This window comes from Coregonus lavaretus (assembly GCF_964263955.1).
Source record: "Coregonus lavaretus genome assembly, chromosome: 5".
Classification (NCBI taxonomy): Eukaryota; Metazoa; Chordata; class Actinopteri; order Salmoniformes; family Salmonidae; genus Coregonus; species Coregonus lavaretus.
The window spans coordinates 45,672,068-45,699,975 of record NC_139992.1 but is presented as its reverse complement, the minus strand read 5'-3'; the positions used below and the strand labels follow the sequence as shown (position 1 = coordinate 45,699,975).

Sequence of the window (27,908 nt, the reverse complement as noted above, 5' to 3'; positions counted from 1 at the left end):
ACCACAGCCATGTAACATTGTGCAACAGAGGCACCCGTTGTCTCCTCACACCACAAAACAAGAGCCCCAAAACAAAGACAAAATGTTCAGTCTTTTATTTAAAAACTATAAACAGTCACCAAAGTAAATAAAGCCAATCTCTAACAGACTGTTAGGTCTATGTATAATCGCACATCCTACTGACACCGCAGAAATGAGGATGGGTGGGCTTCCCCGCTCGGATGCTAACAACAGGCAGTCAAATGTTACACAACACACCATAGAGAGGATAGTCTGAGGACGTGAGCCGGAATGTGGCATGGTATTAAGAATGAAAAAATAGTACAATAAAACTCCACACTATATTAACATAGAAAAAAAGTAGTGAAGAAAATATCATACCTGCACATAAAGCAAAGAACACAGGAGAAAACCTGTATAAAACTCCATGTATTTAAACCAATTTACAAATACAAAAAAAATTGGTACGCGCACTGTGCTCGTACAATGACAAACGTTTACAGTGGATACATGTTGGGGGGTGAGGTGAGAATACCTTTAATATTATTTTCTTCTACAAAATGACATGAGATATATTATTCCATACTCTTTCAGCCAGCAAAATGAGTTCTACAAGGTATTATAATACAAAAAAAGTCACAGTTCCACAAAAAAACTGTTTTCCCCCACTTAACTTTACAGCATCAGTACCTTTGCAGAAGTATTTACAGGTTTTAAGTACATTCATCCACTGCTGAGTATAGAATCACATTAGATACAAGTAACCAGGGATCATTAAAAAATACAAGAAAAAAAACAAAAAAAAAACTTCAATTCGACCAAAGTAATGCTTCTATTACTCCACAGAGCAAGTTCCCCAGTGGCTGTATCGGCATGAAAGAGGATTTTCTTTATATATATATATTCACAAATATTTACAAGATTCTTTTCATTAATTGTAATGGTATTCATTTCAATAATAAATAAGTGAAAATATAATCGACTCAAGTAAGAAAACCACGCTATCAATTTCTAAAGAAAAACAATCGAGCCAGTCTCCTGCAGCTGTCTCCCTCCCCCTCTCCAGCCACTCCCCTCCCTCAGCACAGCAAAACCCCTCAACGTACTGCCGCTCCTACTCAAATAAGTTCTCTGCAAACAGTCCCAGGATTACAAAAATGTGCTCGTATTTGGGGTTTCGTTAGTAGAGTCCCTCAGGGCAGCAGTCTAAAGAGCTCCCCCTCTTGGGCGGCTGGTGGAAGACCCCGTGGCAGTTTGTTTTGTGAAGGAGATGGGGAATTAGAGCACAGTGGGGGAGGGGGGATGAGGGAGGGGAGTCCGAAGGGCATGGTCTGGTGTTGCCCGCCTGTGTGCCCCATTGTCCCATTGCCATGAGGACACCCCTGAAGGATGGTTCTCCTATTTTTGGGGGTGGGGTTGTCCTTGTGGGCTCAAGCTTGGAGAGAGCGAGTCAGTTCGTAAAGGCATTTGGCGAGCGTGGTGGAGACCTCCATGTTACTGAGTGCCAGCACAGAGAGGTGGCTCTCATGCCTCTTCACCAACCTGAGAAGACAAGACAGGTAGCTGTCATTACATACTCTCCATCAAACCCGTAAACATTTGTTTAATTGATTATGATTCATGATAATTCATCACTCCGAACAAACAAGTCCTCAGATGACCCTTCTGTAGTTGTGAATGTTCTTACTTTCGACCACAGTCTGAATACTTGGCGATGTTCTTTAGCGTTAAGGCAGCAGTTAGTCGTATGTGTTTTGTCATTGGTCCCTCTTTTTCATCCTAAGGAAAAGGATTGTGAAGTTCATCAGTTACAAGATACATTGACAACAAAAGATTTCCACGTGGAAATAGACGATAAATATGGAGTAGTCAAGGACTGCAAGGTTTAACATCTTAAATCTTATTTCCAGGTATAAAATCATAAAATTCTGTAAAATGTCAGCTTCAGTGTAAAACAGCTAAGCTCAGCCATACTCACAGTGAAGTCCCTGAACACCAGGTTCCGAGAGCCTCTGCGTAGGGCCATAAGGGCTGCGCTCGGATGATTGACAATAGCTTTCTGTGCTCGCGGTGCTGGAGTGCTGCTTGCCACTGGCTGAGGCCTGTGGAACAATGCAAAAGACAGTCAGCCACACATACAGTTCATTCTAGCATCACCACAATGGACATTTGCACTAGCATGCTAAGCTAACCAGAGGGTACATACTTGGAAGTTTTCTGATTGGGGTCTTGCGTCTGTGTCGGTTCCTGCTCCAGTTTTAGTGCGGCCAATAGGGCATCTCGAGAACAGTGCTTATCCTGCAGGCAGAAAAGAGGATAATTGTCAGCCAAAACCCACAAACATGGACTGCTTGATTGAGAGGTGAGGGTGTAGTCTTACCTGTAGATGGGTTATGAAGGACAGTCTCTGTCGGGGGAAAGGGTCACATCCCTCCCAGAGGCACTGGCCTGGGTACAGCTCCTTGCCACCATGCTGTGTGGCTGCATGGTAGAACACTCTAGACGGCGTCTCAAACCACCTGGAACAACAACACGGATATCAACGGGACAGTCAATGAAAAGGCCACTTAGAGACATTGCGTTTAGACAAGCAGCCCAATTCTGATATTTTTCCCTCCACTAATTGGTCTTTTGACCAATCAGATCAGCTCTGAAAAAGATCTGATGTGAAAAGATCTGATGTGATGGGTCAAAAGACCAATTAGTGGAAAAAATATCAGAATTGGGCTGCCTGTCTAAACGCAGCCTCAGTTAGCCATGATATGGACACACCTTCCACAACACAACTTCTCTTTTAAGTAGGTCAAGTCGATACGGAAAGAGATTGACTCACCGTTTACAGGATTGCCACAGACACTTGAAGTTCTGTCCCGCTTTCCTGGTCTGTTCTGGGGGTGCCACCACGGCTTGTGGCCCAGAAAGGGGGGAGTTGGGGCTGGTACTGCCAGCCTGTGCAGGCTGAGCCACTGGGGGCGGAGGCAGCGTAAAACCAGGCTGAGGGAAAGAGGCAAAGCTTTATCAGCCCAAATAAGCAGGTGATATTTTGTGTTGTATGATTGTGTTTTACTATTTCTCAAATACATAAACAACAAGTCATCAAAAATTGTTTTTTGTATTTGTTTTACCTTTGAAAAAAGTTTAACAAGATAAATTGGTTAATTAAGCTAATAAATTTGAACATACATTTAGATTTTAGCCTACCTACCCTCTGCTTACAATAAATATGAAACAATAAATATGAATAACCTACCATTTTTTTCTAAGAGTTATTTTCAGAAATTAATAAAAAACATACATTTTAGTCATTTAGCAGACGCTCTTATCCAGAGCGACTTACAGTTAGTGAGCGCATACATTTCTCATACTGGCCCCCGTGGGAATCGAACCCACAACCCTGGCATTGCAAGCGCCATGCTCTACCAACTGAGCTACAGGAGGCTTGTAAAAATATGAACAGCGGTTGAATAAATAATGCAAGGTCCTAGAACCTAAAGACTTTCATCGTTTTGCTTCCAAAAATAACAACTGTAAGCCTTGCATTGTTATAGGATTAAATGAAAGATCACACACCTGCCAATCCAATTAGTGCAGTATAAACAAGTCTTGTCGAAGTCAGTCTGTATAAATCATTAATGGCCTCTAACCCTACTCATCACAAAGCAGTCGATTTCCCCAAATAACAGCAACAGAAAAGCCTTGTAGTTGTATGTGATAGATAGCACTCTCCCACCTACAACTACACATTTAAGGGCTTGACATTAACTTTTTTTGCCGATTGTCCTTTGGACAAGTAGGTCCGATTTTTGACTTGTCCAAAAGCTCAAGACACTTGTCCCCCCCCCCCCCCCACCAAAAAAAAATGTAACACCATTTTTACATAATTGACAGATCCACTTTACAAAATAAAATGCATTAGTCTTTTTTACCATAGAGAATCAGAGAAATGTAGGCTAAACTCTGCCCATCGGCTTATTTGCATATTCAAGCCTGTCTCAAATTACAACACTGCCCCTTTAAGGCTCTCCTGGAGGATGGTTGGCCACCCTTGGTAGCCTATAAAATATTGCAACATTACAATTACAACCAAATACTTATGTCTTTATAAAATAATTCCCCACGAAATTAAGGGTGTCCCGTCATCCCTGGAACGATAAAAAATATGTATACAGTTCAAAACAGACTTAGGAACAACAGATCCCAAAGTCATACAACCACTGCACATTAAAACATTTTCAAAAACAATGAGGCGGATGCATCAGATCAGACAGTTTAGCTTAAATGTTGATAACGTTATATTTCTTCATATTATAAGCTTAACAATGCGCACATGGCTGTAAGCTATGCACGAATGTTCCAAAATGCAATTAGCAGGAAAACATTGTTCTCAAAAGTGCCCTGCATGCGCGTGTGGTTTCATGTGACAGAGATGAAAATATCTGTTAGAAATAAAGCAAGGGGAGATCTAAAGATAATAATAATAATATGCCATTTAGCAGACGCTTTTATCCAAAGCGACTTACAGTCATGTGTGCATACATTTTTACGTATGGAGATGCATCAACTAGCATGGGTTACTACTATTATAACTAGGATTATGCCTTTGGCTGCTGGACAATAATGTTGATTTGAAAACCAATAGAACATGAGAAAAATGCTGCTTTCAAATGCTGCTTTCAATGGCATAATAAAATAATTCCCTCAACATTTCTATGGTCGTATTTTGGCTAGGCTACTTTGAAACAAGGTAAGACATGCTTAATAAAAATGACAAAACGTCCAGGTTTTAAACAATTAAGTTTATGGATCCTCCACCAACCTCATCTTTATAATCTCCAGCACAATACCAGTGTCAACATATGTGAAAACGGTGCATTTCTAAGTTTTACAGAATAAAATAAAAAGTAAAAAGGTTCATTTTAAAAACAGTGATTTTCAAACAGATTCATAGTGATGTGGGAAGCAAGAAAATACCCTCCCTTGGGCTAAAAACGTGTTGCAGGTTTAGAAAATCACAGGTTTTTGAACACTTTTAATCCTACCCTATGATGTCACAGAAAAGCATTTAAGTACTTCTCATCTCTGTAACCACAGATCGTAGAAACGCGCTCTTTTCACACATATAAATGAGGTTGAAAAGTGGTGGAATTGCCCTTTAAATAGCTTCAAAATGCAGACCCCTACACTAAGATTCAAGGTGGGTGATGTGCAGTGCGCAACAGGCCGGTCTTGTGACCATTTGATCTGAACGAACCGTGCCTTGAGTATGTCAACAGAATCAAGCCTATAGACGTTAATGATCCTTCATTATATTTGTCAAACATGACTTGTGTTTAGCCTATATTTATATAATTAAAAGTCTCATTAAAGTTTGGGTACATTTTCTGGTGCCTCCCTCATGTCAGCATAGGTTTGGACATGAGGCTGTAGCCAATATGCATATCACCTACACTTTGACATGTAGGATTTTTTATTTATCCACATGGAAAATAGATTTGAATATTATTCCAATGTTGGCCTCTGATCCAATTCTAATCTGAGTAATTGTTTGATAATGTGATTGTTTTTTAAACTCTTGTCCGAACTTAAATCTATATTCTTCTTGTCCGAGCATTGTTTTTACTTGTCCCGGACAAGAGGACAAGCGTTAATGTCGAGCCCTGCATTTTCTGTTAGTGAAGAAAAACAGAGTCACAGGTTTTACCAGCTGGGCAAGAATGTCAATGATCCAATAAAGTATTCAAGATAAGTCAGCAATCTAATGAGCTTGCTAGCCAACTAGTTGGCACGGCTTGCAAAACTGGGACAAGAAACAAATTGTTGAGTGATGTGAAACTCACCGTAGAGCTGGTTGCCTGTGTGGTCGAGCAGTTCCTCTGCTGCGTGGCATTCTCTATTGCTACTTTGGCTACTGTGCTTGGGTCGGCTCCAGCAGGCACAGCCACCATGGTGGCACTGCAGCCCGCATTGTTGGGGTCGCTGATGGTGATGATCCTCACGCCCACCTTACTGGGAATCACAGACGCCCCCTTGTCCTCCTCTGCCGGCCTCTTGAGCGCACGGCTCTCCTCGCTCAAACCATTGGCCGGCAGGGTCCCTGACCCCGTGGCACCCTGGGAGTTTACAGTAACGGTGGGAAACAGCTGCTGCCTGAAAGCAGGCAGGGCGTAGTTAGGCCCCGGCCCCATAGGTCCGTTAGAGAAGGGGCCTGTCGCCTGAGGCCCATTGGCAAGGCGCTCTGCCTGCTCAGCTTTGGCAGTATCCTGCTGGGGGACAGAGGGCTCCTGGGGAGCCCCATGCAGTTTCTGAGGAGGACCCACCTCCCCGTTCCCCAAGTGTTTGGAAGCGATGTGATTTGGAATGTTTTTGCTTAAGTGGGCACCGGTGGAGGTGTCCCCTCTCTCAAAGTCACAGACCCCGTTGACGAGAGCCTTTTTGGGGTCGACGTGGCCCTCCTGTGGGTTAGCCGGGCCAGAGGTCTGCTTCCCATTGGTGGGGCAGCTCTCGCTGGCCGGTCCATTGACGCAGGCCCCCTGGCTGTTCCCTGAGTAGTATGGAGGTAGACTGGAGTCCATGCACTTTCTCCCGTTAAGCAGCTTGGTTCCTGGAGCATCGGCCCCTGCCAGGTCCCCGTTCCTGGTTTTGGTACCAGCCCCATCAGCCAGAGAGGAGTTCTCCATCACCTCGATCTTGCGTTCGTGGATGTGCAGACCCGTGGCGTCCTTGGCCTCTTCCTCCTTCTGGCAGATGATCTTGTCCCCCCTGAAGGGTGGCGCTGGGCCGTGGAGGGTGTTGCCCGTCTGGACCACTGGCAGGCCTGGTGCAGCGGCTCCCTGGCTGACCTGGGCGGCAGCTGCAGAGGCTGAAGTGGTAAAGCCCGTGTTGGGCACCACAGTGAAGGTGACCTGGCCACCAGGAGCCTGGCCCTGGATGATGGTGGCGGGGCTGCTGGTGGAGATGAGCTGCACCGTCTGGAGAGGCCCCCCTGGGGACTGGAGCTGGCTGGGGACCAGCTGTACATTGAGCTGCTGGGGCTGAGGCTGGCCCTGTGAGGCCACCTGGTAGAGCACCTGTGGGCTAGGGGCACGCTGCGTGCTGTTAGGGGGAGGCACCTGGGGCGCGGGCAGGATGAGCTTGCCGCCCGGCGTGGAGGGCCGCTTTGGAAGCAGTAACTGTTTGATCAGGCTGGACTCGGTGGAGGTAGGCAAGGGGGGCGGCTGCTGCTGAGGCAGGGGTTGGGACTGAATCTGAAACTGCTGCTGGGGGTGAAACTGCTGCTGGGGGTTCAATTGTTGTGGTTGCCGTTTGACCGACAGCATCTGACTGACTGAAGCAGAGCCCTGCATTTGGATCTGGGTGTTGGAAGGAGAGGGCAGGCCCTGGGGCAGTGGAGCGGTGGTGGCAGGGCAGGGTGGGGGGTTGGAAGGAGCGGGAGACTGTCCTGCCAGTTGGATGGCCTGGCCTCCAGGCATGGTGGAGGGGTTGGCCAGAACGATCTGATGGATGGCCGGGGCGTAGGCCTGGTTCTGCTGGGGGTTGGGGCTGACGATGACCACGCTGGACTGCTGCTGCTGGTTATGAGTGGTTGTGGGCGGTCCACTGGCCTGTGAGGGTGCAGGCTTGGGGGCGATGTTCTGGAAAGTGACGCGGGAGCCCTGGGCGTTGGACACGCCGGCGATGGTGAACACCTGGCCCCCGCCCACCTGGAAGTTCTGCAGCGAGGAGCAGGGGGCCGACACGGCGGCGTAGTGCGGGGGGGCAGAGAACACAGCAGTCTCCTGCTGGGGGCCCTGGGAGAGGGCCTGGGGTACTGAGGAGGGGGGAGTGTGCGGCAGGGGCAGCCGCTGGGCCATGGACACCCCCTGAACCCGCGCCGTGAAGATGTGGCCCTGCTGTACCTGTTGGAACAGTGTGACGGGTGTCCCGGCAGGCGCCATGACTTGTTGATGGTGGAGCTGTTGGGTCATGTTGGGGCTGTGGTTCTGGACCACCTGGCCAGAGGTGGGGATGGAGCTCTGGACCATGGCTGTCTTGAGGATGTCCCCTGGCTGGGCTTGCTGAGCTGGGTGGGGGTGCTGCTGTGGTGTGGCCTGGGGGTGAAGGTGGAGCCGAGGAACAGTCTGAGCCGCTTGGGGGTGGGGTACACCATCCTGCATGGTGTAGGCCACCTGTGGCGCTGCCGGGTTAGCAGTAAGGCTGGGGACTGGAGGCCGGGCAAACCCAGGGACAAAGCCTAAACACACAGACAGACAGAGAGAGAGAGAGAGACAGAGAGAGAGAGAGAGACAGAGAGAGAGACAACAAAGAACACATTAGCATCATTGACTGAGGTCCAAATCACACAACTGCAAAATATGTATAGCAACTATGTCTTCTGACGTTTGTTGTGATAACAATCAAGGTAAGTGGAAACTTGAATTTTAATGCCACTAACTACGAAAATGTAGTTTACCTGAGGGGGATGCCTGTGGGTGGACAGGGACGTCGTGCCTGGGCCCTGGTGTGGGGCTAGCCTGCTGCTGGTAGTACAGCTGGATGGGCAGTGGGATGGTCCTCCGTTTCACCCCCACCACGTGTATGTGGGCCTGTGCATTGGGCTTGGTGTCCTCTAGCCGCTTTACTGTGTGGTTTGGGAAGATGGTCCTACAAAATGAGAGAGACGTGTGAGTGCAGTTGATTCTAAAACCTTGTCAATCATGTTTCTCAAAGTCATTGAATGTGGACTACGATATTGTAACTTGTCCATAGGGTGATTTCTTGGTTGAAAACAGAACATGAATACACAGTGGGCTTCCAGGACCAAAATTGGGAAATCCAAAAAAAGAGTAAAAATTATATTTGTGTGTGTTCTCCAAATGATGACGGTTTTCAATTAAACTGATTGATTTAATATGGGATTATGCCAACCAACCGTAGACATTTGAGGAAGCCTTGGGAGGCCAGGATCCCAGCGCGTCCCATCTTGCTGCCGGTGGCGAGGTACTCCGAGTACATATCTGAGCGTGACACAGAGCTCTCGCCGCTCACCTCGAAGTGGGCGTTCAGCCTGGTGGAGACAAAGGGAACTCAGGATGTATATATAGCTACTCAGGGGTCAAATGGTGACCCACAAGCTGACTGCTTGACCGAGAACTACCGTTCAACTTACAGAGAAACTGTGAGGAGCTAAGAGGTGTCACAGAGAGAGCATGACTATGAGAGGGTGTGTGTGTGTGTGTGAGTGAGTGAGAGAGAGATCGAGAGAGAGAGAGCGAGAGAGAGCGCGACTCACCACTGCACTGTAAACTTCTCCCCATCTAGCTCAACAATACCAGGTGGAGGAGGAGTGGACTGGACAGGGACTCTTGCTGCTGAAGTGAGAGATGAGATAATTAGTGAGTCTAATTTGATCAACTTACAAAAGTTTTTGAATAAACCCATTCTTTATGCTGAAAACACGTTTGTTCTGATGTGAGACTGAACTGTCAAATCTGCAGGACAGAGTGCTCCCGTACATGGTGTGTTTAGTGTGTTGTTCCTCATTTTGCCCACTAGGTCGCAGTCACAGTACTGTACAATCAGACTGCTATGTTTACCCTAGCTTGAATTATTCCTAACACCTCATGCCAACGTCTACTTTAGCCGATTGATTGCATACAACATGGGTTACACCATTTTGCCTGATCATCCATGGTTCTAAACGGATGGAACATCTCTACAGACAAGTGTGGATGCAGAAGCTTATGGGAGGCGTATACTGATGAGCTGTCAGCTTTTCGATCAGTCTCTAACGTACACGACAATCGGACAAGGAGCAATGCTACACAGAGCTGAGCCTATAATCTCAGGCCATTGTCTCAGGGAACGTTTCCTTTATACCATAAGGCTAATTATTGCCCTCACACTGCTTGCTCTAAAATCTGATTTAATGTACAACATGAATATAACCTGGCTTCATTTCATTTCAATGTGCATCTGAAGATCAGGGGACAGGGTTTAAGTGTTAAGATGCTCACCTGGGATGGGTGCGCCCTGCAGCGGAGCAGGCAGCTGTTCTACAAGCTGCGGCCGCACCTCGGCCACCTGGCTCTGCCCAGCAGCCTGGTGCTCCATCAGCCTCACGGCCGTCAGCGCGTCCGGACCAAACGTGTGCAGGTCCACTGACACCAGCCGCACCAGCAGATCTGCCGAGGGAGACACAAATACACAGTTTAATAATGTATGTCTAAATTGTTGCATGCCGGTTGTTTTTGATTTCCCAATTCTGAAAATCATTGAATTTCCTATTCCTCCAAGAGACAAATATATTTTGCGCAACCAGTTTGTTTGTCAATTCATGCAGCTTGGTTGCTGTGCCATGTTAAGAGACTATACTTAATCAAACTGTACCCAAACACTCCATTAGCCAAGTTGTTAATGCTATACCTACACTTTATCTTGGTTAGACGGTTCTCCATCCCCTCCATTCTGGCTTGGTTGTTTATACTACTGCATGTATCCTCGATCCTGACTAGTGGCTAGGTTACTGGTACCCTCCCCCTGGTTAGGGCTAGGTTACTGGTACCCTCCCCCTGGTTAGGGCTAGGTTACTGGTACCCTCCCCCTGGTTAGGGCTAGGTTACTGGTACCCTCCCCCTGGTTAGGGCTAGGTTGTTGGTAGCTCACCTATGCTCCTGTCCACAGAGGCGATCTTGCTGCAGGGGATCTCCCCCAGCTGGGCCAGCAGGTAGAGGACCTCCAGGGAGGACATGAGGAGCATGAGGTCAGGCAGCGACAGCAGGCCGATGACCTCCCGGTACGACTCCTGGTCCACGTACTCACAGATCAGCACGCCGTTGTCCTCCGCCTTGCTCAGATTACCCAGGATCTCCATGGCTGAGAGGAGGAGGAACAAATGGTCAGGCTCTGGGACAATCTACACTTTGACCTTTATCACAATTCATGCTTACCATTGTTACATAAAGACATGAAGTTGCTTTCACATTAAAAGGCCAGTGATATAAAAATAAACACGACATTGCATTTGTATTAACAAAAGACCCAGACACTGACAAAGACACAGTACGGGCTGACACGCACCCCTCATCTTCAGGAACCTGTCCCTTGACATCAAGCATTTGGTGATGGTGTGAAACATTAGGTGGGTTGTTCGAAAGTCAACCGGATCTAACTGAAGCTATTGGGAGAGAAAACAGATATTCATTCATGGTAATCATCAATAACACAAATGGTCTGGAACAGCTACAGCCTTGTCTAACATTATACCATATTATACTAAATAGTACTAATTCATGTAATGAAATAGCTCAATACTGCACAAAATAATAACATTCAGAAGATAAATAGAACAGTAAAAACACCTCACCTCTGCGGCCACGTTGCCGAGTGTATCCAATCCCAGCTGCCGTAGGGAGACGAAGTGGCAGTGGGCGCACAGCAAGAGGAACCGCAGACAGGTGCGGTTAGCAGCCAGCAGTTTAACGTTGGCCTCCTCGAAAGACAGGTTGCGGAGGATGACTCCCACCTGCAGGACCCGCTGACCCTCAATGTCGCCGATGCCTAGGTTGCGTGGAGGGTGGAAGATGGCCCCCCAGCGCTCGTCCCCCAACGTACCGTCTGTCACTGGGAGAAGAGCAGAGAGAACAGTGACTGTCTGATCCACCAAGGACATATTCATGTTAGAGCAACGGCCTTTTAAGAGTTTTTTTTGTATGAGAAATCTTCAAATACTTTATTACGCAAAAAGTCCACAACACAATGTTGTCGTAATATTTATTTGACGTGCCATTTTTCCCATTGTTGTGAAAAAAGGAATTTATTGTGCAATGGGTCTTTCATCATAAACTGCTTACCTTGTGTCGGGCTGGTCTTGTCCCAGATGAGGTCCCTGACTTCAGAATCCTCTACCACATCCTTCCAGAACTGTAGAATCATATTCACAGATTATTGTTGAAATACTGACTGCCGAAAAGATGCATTGCTATAAAATACAAGAGCAGTTAAGACTGATATACTCCCGCGAGGCCAGACATCACACCGTATTCAAGAACATCCCTGAATGGCTAGAGGGCAACAGTTTAAAAAATGTTTTAAATGGCATCTTCCTCTGACCAAAAGCCTTGTAAGTTACAAACCTATAGTATACATATATAGTGAGTCTTTCAGTCAAATCTACCTTCATGAAGTCCCGGGAGGTTTGCTCCTTCCAGTCCATCCCAAATACAGAGGAGAAGCTGCCTAGTGCTGCAAATTCACAAGAGTACCGTTAGAGAGAACATTCCAACCCTTACATTCTGAGACAGAAGGTACTTTCACACCTGAGGATTCACTAAAAAAAGCTTCTGCCATGGCTATGTACATTCAGTGCCTTGAAAAGGAATGCACAGTGTTCACATAGTTGCGTTAAAGCCTGGATTTTTTCATTGAACACAACTTTCTTCAGACTCTAAATTAACAAGTTTACCAAGGAGGTAATATCTAATCTAGTCTTCATACAGGCAAATGAAAGGGAATAAACAACAATTCTCTTCTTTTTTTTTTGTGATCCAATTGACATTTTAGTCATTTAGCAGACACTCTTATCCAGAGCGACATACAATTAGTGAGTGCATACATTTTTCATACTGGCCCCCCATGGGAATCGAACCCACAACCCTTGCGTTGCAAGCGCCATGCTCTATCAACTGAGCTACAGGAGGGCCAATATTTCCACTTTGTCTCAACAATTCCCCCACCAAGTTCCCATGGTAGACAATAAATTACAAAAACACACATACATCTCTAATTAATGTCCTGCAAAACTAGATTTGGATACTAATGAAGAATGTTAAAGGTGTTGCAGACGTACAGTCATCGAAGACGCCTGCATGTGCCAGCAGCAGCGTGATGAGTTTGGGGTCTTTCTCCAGCTGCATAGCATGCTTGCTCTCGTTGGAGAGGAGAGTGCAAACGTTGATTGCGAAGTCCACTTCATTGGGCAAGCCCGACAGGAGAGAGAGCACCAGTTTGTTGTAGTCGCATGGGGGCGTGAACTCCATGGACAGTCCATAGCTTTGGCGGAGATAGTCTGGGGACAAAAAACAACCACAAATCCAGTTGTAATTTCAACTTCAAAGTGAATGTAAAGAAAACCTGATGAAAACATACAAAAACATTACAATGTTGCGATAAAGACCTTGAGAAATTATGATTGATTCGTTTATTTAGACTGTTCAGAAAAATTATTGCAACTGCACGCACTGGGACACCTGCCTGATAATGAATATGCCTTCAAAAGATAGGAAACAGTGATTAAAGACACATGCAGGGGTGGGGTTAACAAGTGCAACTTCCTGAAACCTCAGTCTCTTGGTATAACTTCGCTGGGATGGCAATGGTTGTATGGCATATTTCAGTTATTTGAAATTGATTACGGTGCAATCAATGGGATATAAATAGCCAACTCCTCACAGCCGCCAGCTCTGCATCTGTTTCACACGTGTGTGTATGTGTGTGGCTGACAGCGCTCCTGAACTAGAGCGACTTCACACACAGCGGGCACAGTGGTAATGCACCATCACACAGCACCATGGTAACACACTGTTGCAAATTGCCTGCATGCCTGGGAACGCAACAACCTCAGTTCAGATACACTCTTACTGATGGGGGTCTTGTGGCTCTGGTTTAAAGGCCCATATGTTTGCGCATAAACAAAGAGTATAAATGTGGCAGCCCTAATAAAGTATGAAGTATATTGCGTCTCAGTTCTGAAACACATTTCAACAGCTAAAATCTTAGAACTCCTCCTTTAACTTTGAATATAGGCTACTTTCATCATCAATTTTAAGATCTTGTTGGCCTGCTAACATCCTCCTCTTGAGTTTTCATTACACAAAAATGAAAGAGGAATGAATGCGCAGCACCCACATTGTGCCCATAGCCACTTGGCCATTTCAAGCAACTGTATAACGGTATTAAAATCTCTTACCATTAGTTCTTAAATAAGGAGCAGGCTTTACTGTAGGAGCAGGCTTTACCGTAGGAGCAGGCTAGCAGCAGAATTATGACAAACTAAATGGCAACATTTGGAGAAGTGCTGCCAAATTCTATCTTGATCGAATCTATGATTACGTTATGAGGAGCAATAAACTATGTCTGAAAAGACAAAGCAAACAAGCCTGCATTGTATGCAAACTCAGATGACTAAAAAAAACGTGTGCTGTGAGTAAAGAGAGAGACACTTCAGACTCCCAGTCAAGACTGTTGAGAGGAAGTTTAATGCTGAAGGTAGCCATAATGTTTCTCCATTGGAGTCGTAAAGTTGACTCAAATTCAGAGTTAGCAGTGTTCTTCAACAGCCCCATCACTCGATACTTGAAGAAATGTACTTGAAGAAATATCCACCTTGATAAACTTGCACCAAGGTTGTCCTCTGACCTAAGAGTACTTTTATTTATTTCACAGCATCCAAAAATCCATAGTTTATCATCAAGATTACATCAAATCGATCAGATCGCGCCAAATGGTGGTTGCTTTACCTCACAGTAGTGATACAGTAGAGTATTGCAATATTATTTGATAGTTTTACAAATTGTTACTGTGACTATTGTTAAAGGTATTAATTTTTTGCTTGGTTGTTAACGTTACAGTGGGGAGAACAAGTATTTGATACACTGCCGATTATGCAGGTTTTCCTATTTACAAAGCATGTAGAGGTCTGTAATTTTTATCATAGGTACACTTCAACTGTGAGAGACGGAATCTAAAACAAAAATCCAGAAAATCACATTGTATGATTTCTAAGTAATTCATTTGCATTTTATTGCATGACATAAGTATTTGATCACCTACCAACCAGTAAGAATTCCAGCTCTCACAGACCTGTTAGTTTTTCTTTAAGAAGCCCTCCTGTTCTCCATTCATTACCTGTATTAACTGCACCTGTTTGAACTCGTTACCTGTATAAAAGACACCTGTCCACACACTCAATCAAACAGACTCCAACCTCTCCACAATGGCCAAGACCAGAGAGCTGTGTAAGGACATCAGGGATAAAATTGTAGACCTGCACAAGGCTGGGATGGGCTACAGGACAATAGGCAAGCAGCTTGGTGAGAAGGCAACAACTGTTGGCGCAATTATTAGAAAATGGAAGTTCAAGATGACGGTCAATCACACTCGGTCTGGGGCTCCATGCAAGATCTCACCTCGTGGGGCATCAATGATCATGAGGAAGGTGAGGGATCAGCCCAGAACTACACGGCAGAACCTGGTCAATGACCTGAAGAGAGCTGGGACCACAGTCTCAAAGAAAACCATTAGTAACACACTACGCCGTCATGGATTAAAATCCTGCAGCGCACGCAAGGTCCCCCTGCTCAAGCCAGCTCATGTCCAGGCCCGTCTGAAGTTTGCCAATGACCATCTGGATGATCCAGAGGAGGAATGGGAGAAGGTCATGTGGTCTGATGAGCCAAAAACAGAGCTTTTTGGTCTAAACTCCACTCGCCGTGTTTGGAGGAAGAAGAAGGATGAGTACAACCCCAAGAACACCATCGCAACCGTGAAGCATGGAGGTGGAAACATCATTCTTTGGGGATGCTTTTCTGCAAAGGGGACAGGACGACTGCACCGTATTGAGGGGAGGATGGATGGGGCCATGTATTGCGAGATCTTGGCCAACAACCTCCTTCCCTCAGTAAGAGCATTGAAGATGGGTCGTGGCTGGGTCTTCCAGCATGACATCAACCCGAATCACACAGCCAGGGCAACTAAGGAGTGCCTCCGTAAGAAGCATCTCAAGGTCCTGGAGAGTGGCCTAGCCAGTCTCCAGACCTGAACCCAATAGAAAATCTTTGGAGGGAGCTGAAAGTCCGTATTGCCCAGCGACAGCCCCGAAACCTGAAGGATCTGGAGAAGGTCTGTATGGAGGAGTGGGCCAAAATCCCTGCTGCAGTGTGTGCAAACCTGGTCAATACCTACAGGAAACGTATGATCTCTGTAATTGCAAACAAAGGTTTCTGTACCAAATATTAAGTTCTGCTTTTCTGATGTATCAAATACTTATGTCATGCAATAAAATGCAAATTAATTACTTTAAAATCATACAATGTGATTTTCTGGATGTTTGTTTTAGATTACGTCTCTCACAGTTGAAGTGTACCTATGATAAAAATTACAGACCTCTACATGCTTTGTAAGTAGGAAAACCTGCAAAATCGGCAATGTATCAAATACTTGTTCTCCCCACTGTAGCTAGCGCTAGTCGGGTGTACCTGCCCCACAACTCTGGTATTTATCATCCTATAGCTTTTTCTCCATCTTCTTTTAATACACACAACAACAACAAAAATTGATGCACGCATGACTGTAAGTCGCTTTGGATAAAAGTGTCTGCTAAATGGCATATTATTATATTATTATTTAAAATGTTTTTTTAAATGGTGAGCCAACAACATGAGCACTTTAACCTCAAACTCATTTTCTCATGGCTTTCTCTTGTCCCTCTGCAGCAGACATACAGTATATGCATATGTTTGGAACATAGAATTGGAATATCGAATTGCAATACATATAGAATCGTGATATATATATACAATCGCAATACATATCGGCACCTAAGTATTGTGATATCGTATTGTGAGGTCCCTGGCAATTACTAGGGCTGGGATATGCCAGGGACCTCACAATACGATATTATCACAATACTTAGGTGCCGATTCAATATGTATTGCGATTCTAAATGTATTGCGATCCGATACTGCGATTTTATTGCGATTTGATGTTCCAAATATATTGGTCACCATATGTCTGCTGCAGAGGGACAAGAGAGCGCCATGAGAAAGCAAGTTTTGATCAGTCAAGGAAATAAAATTGCTGAAAAGATGAGAACAAGCTATCAAGGAAATATACGGGAGTTTTGTGGCAGGTACAGCCAACTAGCTCAAAAATAATACTGCGATATTGTTAAAACGATACCCCAATATCTAATTATCTATTTATTCCCACATCACGAGCAATTACCCAGCCTTACCTCACAGATACGTGTCCAATAAAATCACTCTTCTCAAAGTGTCAGAAACTTTCAGTTTTTATCATACTTTCATTTCTGTTTGTTTCCTGGAATATGCCATCGTCCTGAAATACACCACTGTCCCTTTAAGAACTTGCTCGAAAGCAAAATATGGGGCTTTCCCTTCAAGAATCTGTATTGTATTTCAACTCCTAGCCCAACCAACAAGATTTGGGGCGAACTTCTGTATTGCTTTGTGGTTGTTTGAAGACACGTTGTAAAAGAGGGAAAGTCTTACCTGATACAGTATGTTGCTGGTAGTTGTAGGAGCAGGGGATTGCACCAATTGGAAGAGATGGTTTTGGGTTCCCAGGCTGCACCTCGTCATCATCTTCGCCGAAGTGATGGACTTTTTCATACTTTTCTAAATATCTGTAGACAAAAGACAACTTAATTAACGCTCAGAGGGTGACTGACCCATGACCCCACCTATTCCTACTCCCACCTGCACAGTCTCCTTCACTCCTGTGTCTAAAGGAAGAAGTCCTCCCCAGTGTGAGGTTATGGGATAAAAACTGATGTAAAGGTGTCCTTCCTGAAATTAGCTGCCCCCATCATGTCTTCTCATCCACCCATCTATTCAACCTATCCGGTCTGCTACTATTCACAAAGACTGGATATCTGCCTTTGTTCACCCACAGTTCAAAAGCGGTAGCATTACTGATCATAACTGTTACTGGCCTATATCGAGTCTGCTCTGCCTCACCAAGATCATTGAGGAAATAGTATACCAACTACCTGAGCAGCAACAGCATCTTCTCTGAATTTCGATCTGTACTGCATTACTGCAAAAGTTATACATTATATTTTCCCCTCCCTTGACAAGAAACAACCTGCACTGTATTATTCATTGACCTCTCTAAAGCATTTGATGGTTGATCGAACTCAGGCTACTTCAGCGATTACTCCCAAAATGAAAACCTCACACCTTAACCTTGATTATAAACAAAAGGAGACCCTCAAGGCGGCTCCTCCCTTGGTCCAGTAATCTTGGCAATACTGTATCCAAAGCTCAATCCATCTTTATGCTGATGATACTATCAACACCTCTGCCCCAACCTGAACTGGATGCACCCAACACAAATAACATTCCAATTGAGCCAATTGGTTTGATGAATCCCAGCACCCACAACAGTTCTCAAAAGACAAAATCTAATCTAGAATGGCCTCTCTATAGCAGATAATCCTGTTTCACCCGATCCTCAAATCTCCCTAGCTAGGATAAGTCCTGCATCCTTTGACTGTGGCTTCACCATTAACTGTTGTGCCTCCAAATCCCTGACAACAAAACTGGACACCCTGGGTCATTCCCACCATATCATTTGCCACTGGAGTTCTTTATGACAGCCCCTCTGAGGAATTTGGTTAATGCTTGCAATTCGACAGTTAAACTGGTAGGCTACACTCTGGCCTATAAAGACACCAGCCTACTTCTGCAAACTCCTAACATGTTCAAAGTCCTCCTAAAGACAACACTAATGTTGTCAGGCTGTCTGTGCCCACATCCTATTCCAACTCCAGTCGCAAAGCAATTTCACTACTTGGCTGCTGCAGACTGGAACAAACTACAACGGGACTTACAACACAACCAATATCTCCTGCCTACTTCTATCGACAGAGTGAATATGAATGACTACACCACAAAGCATGACATGAAAAATACTGCCAGTGGGGGATAAAATCCTTTCCAGGTTTCTATACATAGAGACCATCGGTTATGATGAAATAATTATGTTTACAACTAGCTGACTACCAATACCAGTCTTAATTATTATTTTAATATTCAACACGGATGTGGCCAGTGGTGTAAAGTACACACACTTATATTCACACACCTACTACCTCTGATCTGGTGGACTCACTAAACACAAATGCTTCATTTGCCTTCTGTAGCTCAGTTGGTAGAGCATGGCGCTTGCAACGCCAGGGTTGTGGGTTCGATTCCCACGGGGGGCCAGTATGAAAAATTTATGCACTCACTAACTGTAAGTCGCTCTGGATAAGAGTGTCTGCTAAATGACAAAAATGTAAATGATGTCTTAGTGTTGGAGTGTGCCCCTGGCTATCCGTAAATGTTAAAAACAAGAAAATTGCACCATCTGGTTTGCTTAATATAAGGAATATTAAATTATTCATACTTTTACTTTTGATTCTTAAGTATGTTTAAAACCAAATAATTTTAGACTTTTACTCAAGTAGTATTTTACTGTGTGAATTTCACTTTAACTTCAGTCATTTTCTATTAAGGTATCTTTACTTTTACTCAAGTATGACAATTGGGTATTTTTTCCACCACTGGATGTGACACAGGTGGGGATGATATGACCTTATCACCAGCACAGACAGAAAAGTCTAGTCTACAAAAAAAATAAACTTGCAAAACCTTACTTGAGTTGAGAATGTCTAACAAATGTTGCAGCCTTCTCTCTCATGTTTAGCTAGGGAGGGACCAACACATGCACATTAAACATTTGTTTACACACATGCTGCAGTGGTGGCAGCAGAAAATACCTCACCAGTGGTAGCATGGAAAGCCCTGGCTAAGCGTGGAGTGTGTGTGCTGCCGTGAGTCACTGAGTGAGAGCCCCTTTCTGAACGGAGTCCCAGTGCTGCTGCTGGTTCGCCGCGGCCAAGGTAATCCCCCGTCCACGGCACGTGACACACTGGACTATAAATACACCAACTCTCCGTTTGGAGAGGCCCCGGCCATGCACAGCGTCATCACACGCTTGTCTGGGCACGGGCAGAAGGGGAGGCGGGATGTGTGGTGGGGGGGGGGGGGTTGCAGCTGCTCATGTCTGCACTTCCCTTTTCATACATGGCAGGCAAAACGCTCCCATTATTCTGACAAGACAACAGCCAGAGACTGGCACAGAAAAGCATCACAGAACTAAGAGGCCTTCTCATTTTATCAGTGTCTAATCAAGGTGACATTTAAGAATCATGTCATCGCAGGTGTCATACCATCAGCATGGGGAAAACAAGCAGTTAAGGTGGAACAGTGCTCTTAACTGTCATTTTTGTCCCCAGCAAAAAATGTAAAAAATTATAATGGAGGGAACTGAAGCCATAGATCTACCACTGCAAATGGTGACTGTTTGTTTGTGAACTGATGTCATTTAAAGTCGTCCGGATCATACAAGAGCTGATAGGACATAAGAGCAAACCTCTCAATAAAGTCTGCCTCAGTGAGCGTGTGTGTGAGAGAGAATTAGGTGCCCCCTGTTGGACAAGCACACATACATACAAACACACAATCAGATTGAGTAAACTAACTGGCATTCCTACTGTTCTATAACAGGTGAATATATATTATTGTAGCTTTAAAATTAAATGCTTGCACAGATTCATTTGAGCAGACAGAGACAACTTCTTAAACATGAGGGCATACAATAGGGACCAATGAGCAACATTAAAAATCCAGATTATGTAGCCTAAAGCTATGTCAATCCACAGGCTGGTTTTATGGCTGATAAAATAATATATGAAAACACTATATACAGACCACTACTGAGAGTGGGGGCGGTGAAATCCAAGTACTAGTTGTGGACAAGAAACTGGACTGGGGGAGACAATGGTAAAGTACACTGAGAAGAAAACTAACACCTACAATCAAATGTGGAAATCACAACAAAGCGAACATAATGTGATTAGCACAAAAATAAAAAAACGTTTGGCTCAAGATCATGCTTAATGTAACGAGAATGGCAGGTAAGTTAAATTTATGTCAGCCACCCAAATACATTTTCCGCAGGTGTAGTTTGCTTGATGCAAAGTTATAAAGTCCCTCCCTTTATCCAACAGAAACATTTAATTTGAAACATTTATTTGTGTGCTCTGCAGAGAGCTTACCACGGTCAAAGAAAATTTGGACTGCATGCCCAATCCTAGGTCAGTAGTAGTAGTAGGTTGCCTACCTCGGATAGCTTTCACTAGTCCCAACATCTCCAATCCCCACCTCTGGACTGTTTTATCTGTGATTCAAAACCTCTCCTAGCTATTGTTGCTGATACAAGGTTTTACAATTTCAAAAATAGTAAAGAGAAAGGCATGGCAAGCAGATAACCAGTGACAGAATAAGGGGGAATGCTGAGGGAGAGCCAGCTGTAGTCTCACACAGTGGCGGAAAACCAGAACAAAACCTAAACAAATAATCATGGCACTTCACCTGTAATCAAATTGCATTCAAGACTTTCTATAGTTCTTTGTCCAACACACAAAGTTAGGCCTACTTGCCTGTCAAGTCTTGTAGTGTATGCCAGGCATTAGAAATAGGATTTGGAGTAGGGAGAGCTGCTGTTCTTAGACAGCGGTTCCCGGGTGTACCTTCTTCATAGAGCGAACAACTTCTGCATCCCATCATTCGCAGCAGTTTGTCCTTTCGACCTAAGTGGGGAACTATGGCGTGATTCAACTTTAGCGGATTGTTACCTTTAGGCCTACATCTGAGGATAGAAAACAGCTCATCCAGATATGTATATTAGGCGGGACGATACCAGTATCACCATACTCATTAGTATTGTGGCAAGGAGACAGAACACGAAGTGGATGTAACTTCTTTAGGAAAACACACCAAAAGTTGGAAACAAACATGTCATGCGGAGTCATTAAAAAAAAATACTTTACAAATATATAAACAACATGCAACAACTTCAAAGATTTTACTATTACAGTTCATATAAGGAAATCAGTCAATTGAAATAAATTCATTAGGCCCTAATCTATGAATTTCACATGACTGGGTATACAGATATGCATCTGTTCGTCACAGATACATTTTTTTTTTTTTTTTTAAGTAGGGGCGTGGATCAGAAAAACAGTCAGTATCAGGTGTGACCACCATTTGCCTCATGCAGTGCGACATCTCCTTCGCATAGAGTTGATCAGGCTGTTGATTGTGGCCTGTGGAATGTGGTCCCACTCTTCAACGGCTGTGTGAAGTTGCTGGATATTGGCGGGAACTGGAACACGCTGTCATACACGTCGATCCAGAACATCCCAAACATGCTCAATGGGTGGTGACATGTCTGGTGAGTATGCAGGCCATGGAAGAACTGGGACATTTTCAGCTTCCAGGAATTGTGTACAGATCCTTGCGACATGGGGCTGTGCATTATCATGCTGAAACTTGAGGTGATGGCGGCGGATGAATGGCACGACAATGGGCCTCAGGATCTTGTCATGGTATCTCTGTGCATTCAAATTGCCATCGATAAAATGCAATTGTGTTCGTTGTCCGTAACTTATGCCTGCCCATACTATAACCCCACCGCCACCATGGGGCACTCTGTTCACCAGTTGACATCAGCAAACCGCTCGCACACACACACAACGCCATACACGTGGTCAGTGGTTGTGAGGCCGGTTGGACTTACTGCCCAAATCTCTAAAACGACGTTGGAGGCGGCTTATGGAAGAGAAAATAACATTCAATTATTTCAACAGCTCTGGTGGACATTCCTGCAGTAAGCATGCCAATTGCACGCTCCCTCAAAACTTGAGACATCTGTGGCATTGTGTTTTGTGACAAATCTGCACATTTTAGTGGCCTTTTGTCCCCAGCACAAGGTGCACCTGTGTAATGATCATGCTGTTTAAATAGCTTCTTAATATGCCACACCTGTCAGGTGGATGGATTATCTTGGCAAAGGAGAAATGTTCACGAACAGAGATGTAAACAAATTTGTGCACACAATTTGAGAGAAATAAGCTTTTTGTGCGTATGGAACATTTCTGGAATATTTTATTTCAACTCATGAAACATAGGACCAACACTTTACATGTTGCGTTTATATTTTTGGTCAGTGTATTTTCCAAGCTATAGCACACAATACTTTACATAAAGCAGGTTTTTAAAGGACCAAAGAGTTGTCTGCTTCGTGTTTTCATTTTTGCCATGGAAAAAATATCACAATACTTGTTTCATCACAGCCCTAATTTATATGATACTGGTTTAGAAAGAAAACTGAATTTTCATTAAAATGACTATGGTATACACAGCTTAGGTTACACCAGTGAACTGTTGTAGTAGCTAATTGCATTTGACCCATGGGGCGGCGCACAATTGGCCCAGCGTCGTCCAGGGTAGGGGAGGGAATGGCTGGCAGGGAGGTAGCTCAGTTGGTAGAGCATGGCGTTTGCAACGCCAGGGTTGTGGGTTCGATTCCCATGGGGGGCCAGTATGAAAAAATATAAATAATGTATGCACTCACTAACTGTAAGTTGCTCTGGATAAGAGCGTCTGCTAAATTATGTAAATGTGATGTTGACCTGGTCTGCAATATCTTGTCAAAATAACATGCATTTCCAAAGTTTCAGCAGCCTCGCTTGCAGACTGCGTTTTCTGTAGCTCGCTGATACATTAGTTTTGCTACATCATTTTAGCACCCTCTATTTAGCATCAGAGAGAGACATACAGTTATCAGGGGACAGCGGGTAACACTACATCTCTAAACGCTGTGGCCGCGTTTCACCTTTGTTCACGTGCCAAGGCTAATCTCACTAGCAAATGCTGTGTGAATGAGACAACTTGATTGCCTCGGACTTCACTTATGCAAGAAAAAGAAAACTTCGAGGTAGTTCTAATCCAGCTCTTATTTTGTCATGGGCATCACAGTGCTAACATCATCATGTTGGGTACAGCCTATTCACAAGCTGCATCTCAGTCTTAATAGACATCCTCTCCTGCACCTGAACTAAGGTGGAGGAAAAGGACAGACAAAAGTTAATTTACTGTGCTCAGTAGGCACAACATCATTATTGTTTACCCCCATGGACCATTGCAGATAAACGGATACAAGGGGAAGCAACCACTAGACTGTTGAACTTGTGATGCAACCATCATGTTGTGAGGCACAATTCAAGTCACACTACAACAACTCCTCATTTATTCCATGTTTGTGACAAGTCTTTCATATAAGTAGATTTTTTATTGCCGTTGTTTTTAATGACAATCGAAGGTCAACTATTGAGTCTATTGCTCAGGTTCCCAGGTTGTAGAACTACTTACTATTTTCAAGTGCCTTGCCCTTGGCAACGTTAATTTAAGTAGTGATACAAGAAGACTTTCAAGCGAACAAAGGACTCCCTACTTCCAATACATTTCTGAATATTCTGGGTTTGCCCTTAAGAACGAGATGGTATTGAGCTACATCTCCCAGTTAAACCTGAGGGCTCTTTGGTTCTAATAAGTTTGACCGTTACAGGCTTGCTTGCCCTTATAAGAGAGACCTGGCATTGGGCTACACCACTCTGCGCTGACAGTAGAAGGCTGTCTTAACCTGGCCGATTCAATTGTTGTTTGGTAAAGACACAGGACTATGGTAAAATAAACATCCTAATATAAGTTGTGAAAAAATCTTCCAAGGAATAGTTTGACCCTTCTGATCTACAACTACCATGTGATCCCATGGTGGGCTGTCATGGGGTAAAATCCAGGAGAAGTTACAGGCAGTCAGGTTAAAGGCATGCTTGAAATGGGTTAGGCCTGTGCATTTGTTTGAAAATATGAAGCAAAATAAATCATGCATCTGGGCAGCTCCCAACAAATAATAATAATAATAATAATAATATGCCATTTAGCAGACGCTTTTATCCAAAGCGACTTACAGTCATGCGTGCATACATTTTTACGTATGGGTGGTCCCGGGGATCGAACCCACTACCTTGGCGTTACAAGCGCCGTGCTCAACCAGCTGAGCTACAGAGGACCACAACTCCTTCCAACCTGCTGTCAGTTAGGCTATTTATATTGCTGTGTTTCAGTCAAATATTGTTTTACATTACAGGGCTCTACGCAGACCTTTTTTACAAGGAGCACATGTGCACCTAAGTTGGAAAATGTAGGCAGGCGCACAAAGATATTTAGGAGCGCAACTAAAAATATTAGAAGTAATAATGCTAATCCTTCATTCTTCTAGGCGCACTGGTGATGCTAAATAAAAATTCCAGGTCGCACAGCAACATATTTAGGCGCATATGCGAGTAAAATGGTTGCATTGTAGCGCCCTGCATTAGGCTATATCCTAAATTAGCCTATGACTCTTCAAATGACAATTTGAAAGGAGTGGGTGCAGGCTTTTGTTCCAGCCAAGCAGCAACACACCTGTTTCTTGGTTGAAGACCATTTAGGCCTCGTTGGTTGGTAGAATCAGGTGTTGCAGCTGGGCTAGAACGGCCTGCACCCACACCTCACAGGGTGAAATTGCCTGCCCAATATCAAATCAGCAGTTTTCTTTGCATGGAAAGTCAATGTTCAAATATACTTGTAGTGTATCAACCTTTACTATTGTTCATTTGATGGCAAGAATGAAATCCTTTGCTAAAAATACTGGAATAACCAGCACCATTTGGAAACACTTCATTACAGTGCTTGGCCTATCATTGACTGCATGTAGGGCCTATATAAAATCCTATGATGACTTAAGAGAGGAAGGCAATAACATCTTTATAATAATATATAATAATATATCTTTAGGCCTATGCCGAGTTGTTCAAATTCATAAGCCATATCTTTAGGCAGGTATGATGATACTTCGGTAGAGTGTATGAACCTTGTTTAGAATTTATGACATGCCTACATGATTGGTTACTTGCAGACTATGTTGACCTACTGCTCCTTCAACCATTCCCAAAATGTGAAGAAAAGTGATTAAGGCAACAGGACTTTTAAAGATATGCTGCTTCAAATAACTTGCAAAGCAGGGTCATATAAGCAGCCTCCAGGTTAGACTGGTGAATGTGATCCATCCTCTTAAAAGCAGGTGGCTGTGGCAATGATGGCAATATTTTGGAGGGAAAAGTAGACTTGAGCAGAGGCTTGCTGCTGGTGAAACATCTACACCAAGGGCAAAAGGTGTTTAGGGTAACGTGCTGCTTATTGCATAGTTATGGCAACGGCTAGCCTATTCAATGACAATCCATGACCAGCCAGCATTCAGTAACACACTAAACTTAGCCAGATCATGTCCCTTACTAATAGTTTAAATCTACAAAGCAATGATGTATGGCAGAATCCCGTAGTAAAACATGGCATACAATTAAAAAAATAGTGATCTGCATTAATCCAGTAAAGTTGACTACATGTTATGTCAAAGCATACTGTTATGAGGCATAAGCATTGCAGCCAGTGTAAGGTCCAGTATAGTGTTTTTGTTTTCCGTGTTCAACATCTTTAAAACCGTCAGCAACGCTGGATTGTTGCATGGTCCATTCCTGCTTCCAGCCTCTCACAATTTGTAAACATTTGCCACATGCTGTCTGAGTGTAGTAGCTAATGCAAGACCATGCCACTTACCGAAGGTAGTACTGTTTTAAAACAAATGCTGCGTTTGAACAACTCCTTGGAAAGTTAAAATCTTCACCCAACTCAGACCACTGATTCTTGTCAGAAACCTGTAAAGCAAATTACGGATGTTATATTTTTTATTATTAAACAATATCAGGATGCATAAAATATGGATTCGATAGTGATAAACAACCTGATTATCATCTAATAATAAGATGTTAATGTTAGATACTGTCATTAGCTAGAACTGTGTATTTAATTCCATGTTTGTTAGCTATCTAGTTATCACCGCAAGCAACAACTCACAGCTAGCTACAGCTTGAACTGGATGGCTTACTTACTAGCTAGTGTTAGCAATCTGGCTAACATTACTTTTCTGGCAAGCCAAGCGTGCAGGCTAAATGTGGTAGCTACCAAAGCTCGAGACAACTATGACCCGCTTCAACACAATGCTACTAGTAATGATGGAGAGCATTCTTTATTTGAGGAATTCTTTTCACATTTACAGTTTTCAATAAATAGGCCTGTGTGCGGCCTACATTTGTCTTCAGCCATAGAGCCAAAGATGGCCAATGCGAATAACTAGTTTCCCCCAAATTATCGTAAAAAATCTAGTTACACAAAATGGTACCTATCCCCCGCGGCGAATAGTTCTTCCTAGCCAGTGCTCTGTGCCGATAATCGATGTTAAACATGCCCGCTAATTTTGAGTTGCTCTAACTGCACTCAGACTCCGAGCCGTGCAGCTCCCGTACGGACTTTCAATTCAAACCATACACAACACAAGCCACCACATTGCACAGATGGCAAACTAGCACAAGGCCGACCGCAATCCTATCTCTCCTACAGCCGTTTTAGTATGAAATAGCTCTTCGGGATGCGGAAAGAGTGTTCTCTAACCGTTCACTGAAGACTTCACTGAAAACCGAGAGTGCGAAAATACACTTTTAGTTCCACTCACCTTAGCAAATCCACCTAACGAAATGACTCTGATATAGAGAGCATTAAGATCCAGCTCTTTCCCACCCACGATAGGAATCTTCTTGAACGGCGATCTGATGAAAAAAATCATAAAATACATGGAGAATAGTATTACTAATAGTTTGTAAACATCCATAGTCATATGTACATGATGTTTAAATGTGTATTTAAACGCCCCATTCTCACCCTCTGCTTCGGTGAAATTGCCGCAGCTCGTCCAGGAAAGCCAGTCCTTTCCTTCGCTGATCTAGTAAATTTTTCCCCGTCGAATTTGCCATTGTTTTTGCATGTAAAAACGGTTAAAACCCCACTCACTCGCTTCCTAAGACACCAAGGATCCCATACTCCGCCGGCGCTCAGTCATTCGCGAAGCTGAGTGTTTAAAAAAAGTTAAAGAAATAGCTAATAGCAAGAAGAGCGCCAGCTCGCTAATAAAGACTGATGCACAGCTACACACAGAAAACAAGCCGATTCAGTAAGTTGTAATAAACACTCAGCCAGAATAACGACCGATTTCAACGGCAAACTAAAACTGCCATTGTAAAATATGCAACATTTATAGTTTTGGTAGCAAATGTGTTCGTTTGGAGTGGTTTGACAGTGTGTTACGGACGC

General features: G+C 44.0%; 1 protein-coding gene across 1 annotated transcript; it reads right to left on the bottom strand.

The window, feature by feature from the left end:
- Positions 1 to 80: 80 nt before the first annotated feature.
- LOC311129455 (AT-rich interactive domain-containing protein 2-like) lies at positions 81 to 27,908 on the bottom strand. The gene is made up of 21 exons (XM_084161743.1): positions 27,480 to 27,908; positions 27,274 to 27,367; positions 26,322 to 26,419; positions 17,265 to 17,398; positions 12,824 to 13,042; positions 12,152 to 12,219; positions 11,829 to 11,898; positions 11,342 to 11,598; positions 11,056 to 11,152; positions 10,642 to 10,851; positions 9,993 to 10,160; positions 9,269 to 9,347; positions 8,909 to 9,043; positions 8,450 to 8,640; positions 5,838 to 8,230; positions 2,834 to 2,994; positions 2,381 to 2,519; positions 2,207 to 2,298; positions 1,979 to 2,102; positions 1,688 to 1,779; positions 81 to 1,542 (listed from the first exon to the last, which is right to left on the bottom strand). The coding sequence occupies exons 1-21, from the start codon at positions 27,569 to 27,571 to the stop codon at positions 1,431 to 1,433; spliced, it is 5,025 nt and encodes a 1,674-aa protein (XP_084017869.1). The 5' UTR covers positions 27,572 to 27,908; the 3' UTR covers positions 81 to 1,430.

Excerpts from the sequence above, each read along its gene's own strand:
- LOC311129455 (XM_084161743.1), bottom strand. The coding sequence starts at position 27,571 with ATGGCAAATTCGACGGGGAAAAATTTACTAGATCAGCGAAGGAAAGGA. Across the intron at positions 27,368-27,479 it reads CAATTTCACCGAAGCAGAGG|ATCGCCGTTCAAGAAGATTC; the intron begins GTGAGAATGGGG and ends TTTTTTCATCAG. Across the intron at positions 26,420-27,273 it reads CGTTAGGTGGATTTGCTAAG|GTTTCTGACAAGAATCAGTG; the intron begins GTGAGTGGAACT and ends TTTGCTTTACAG.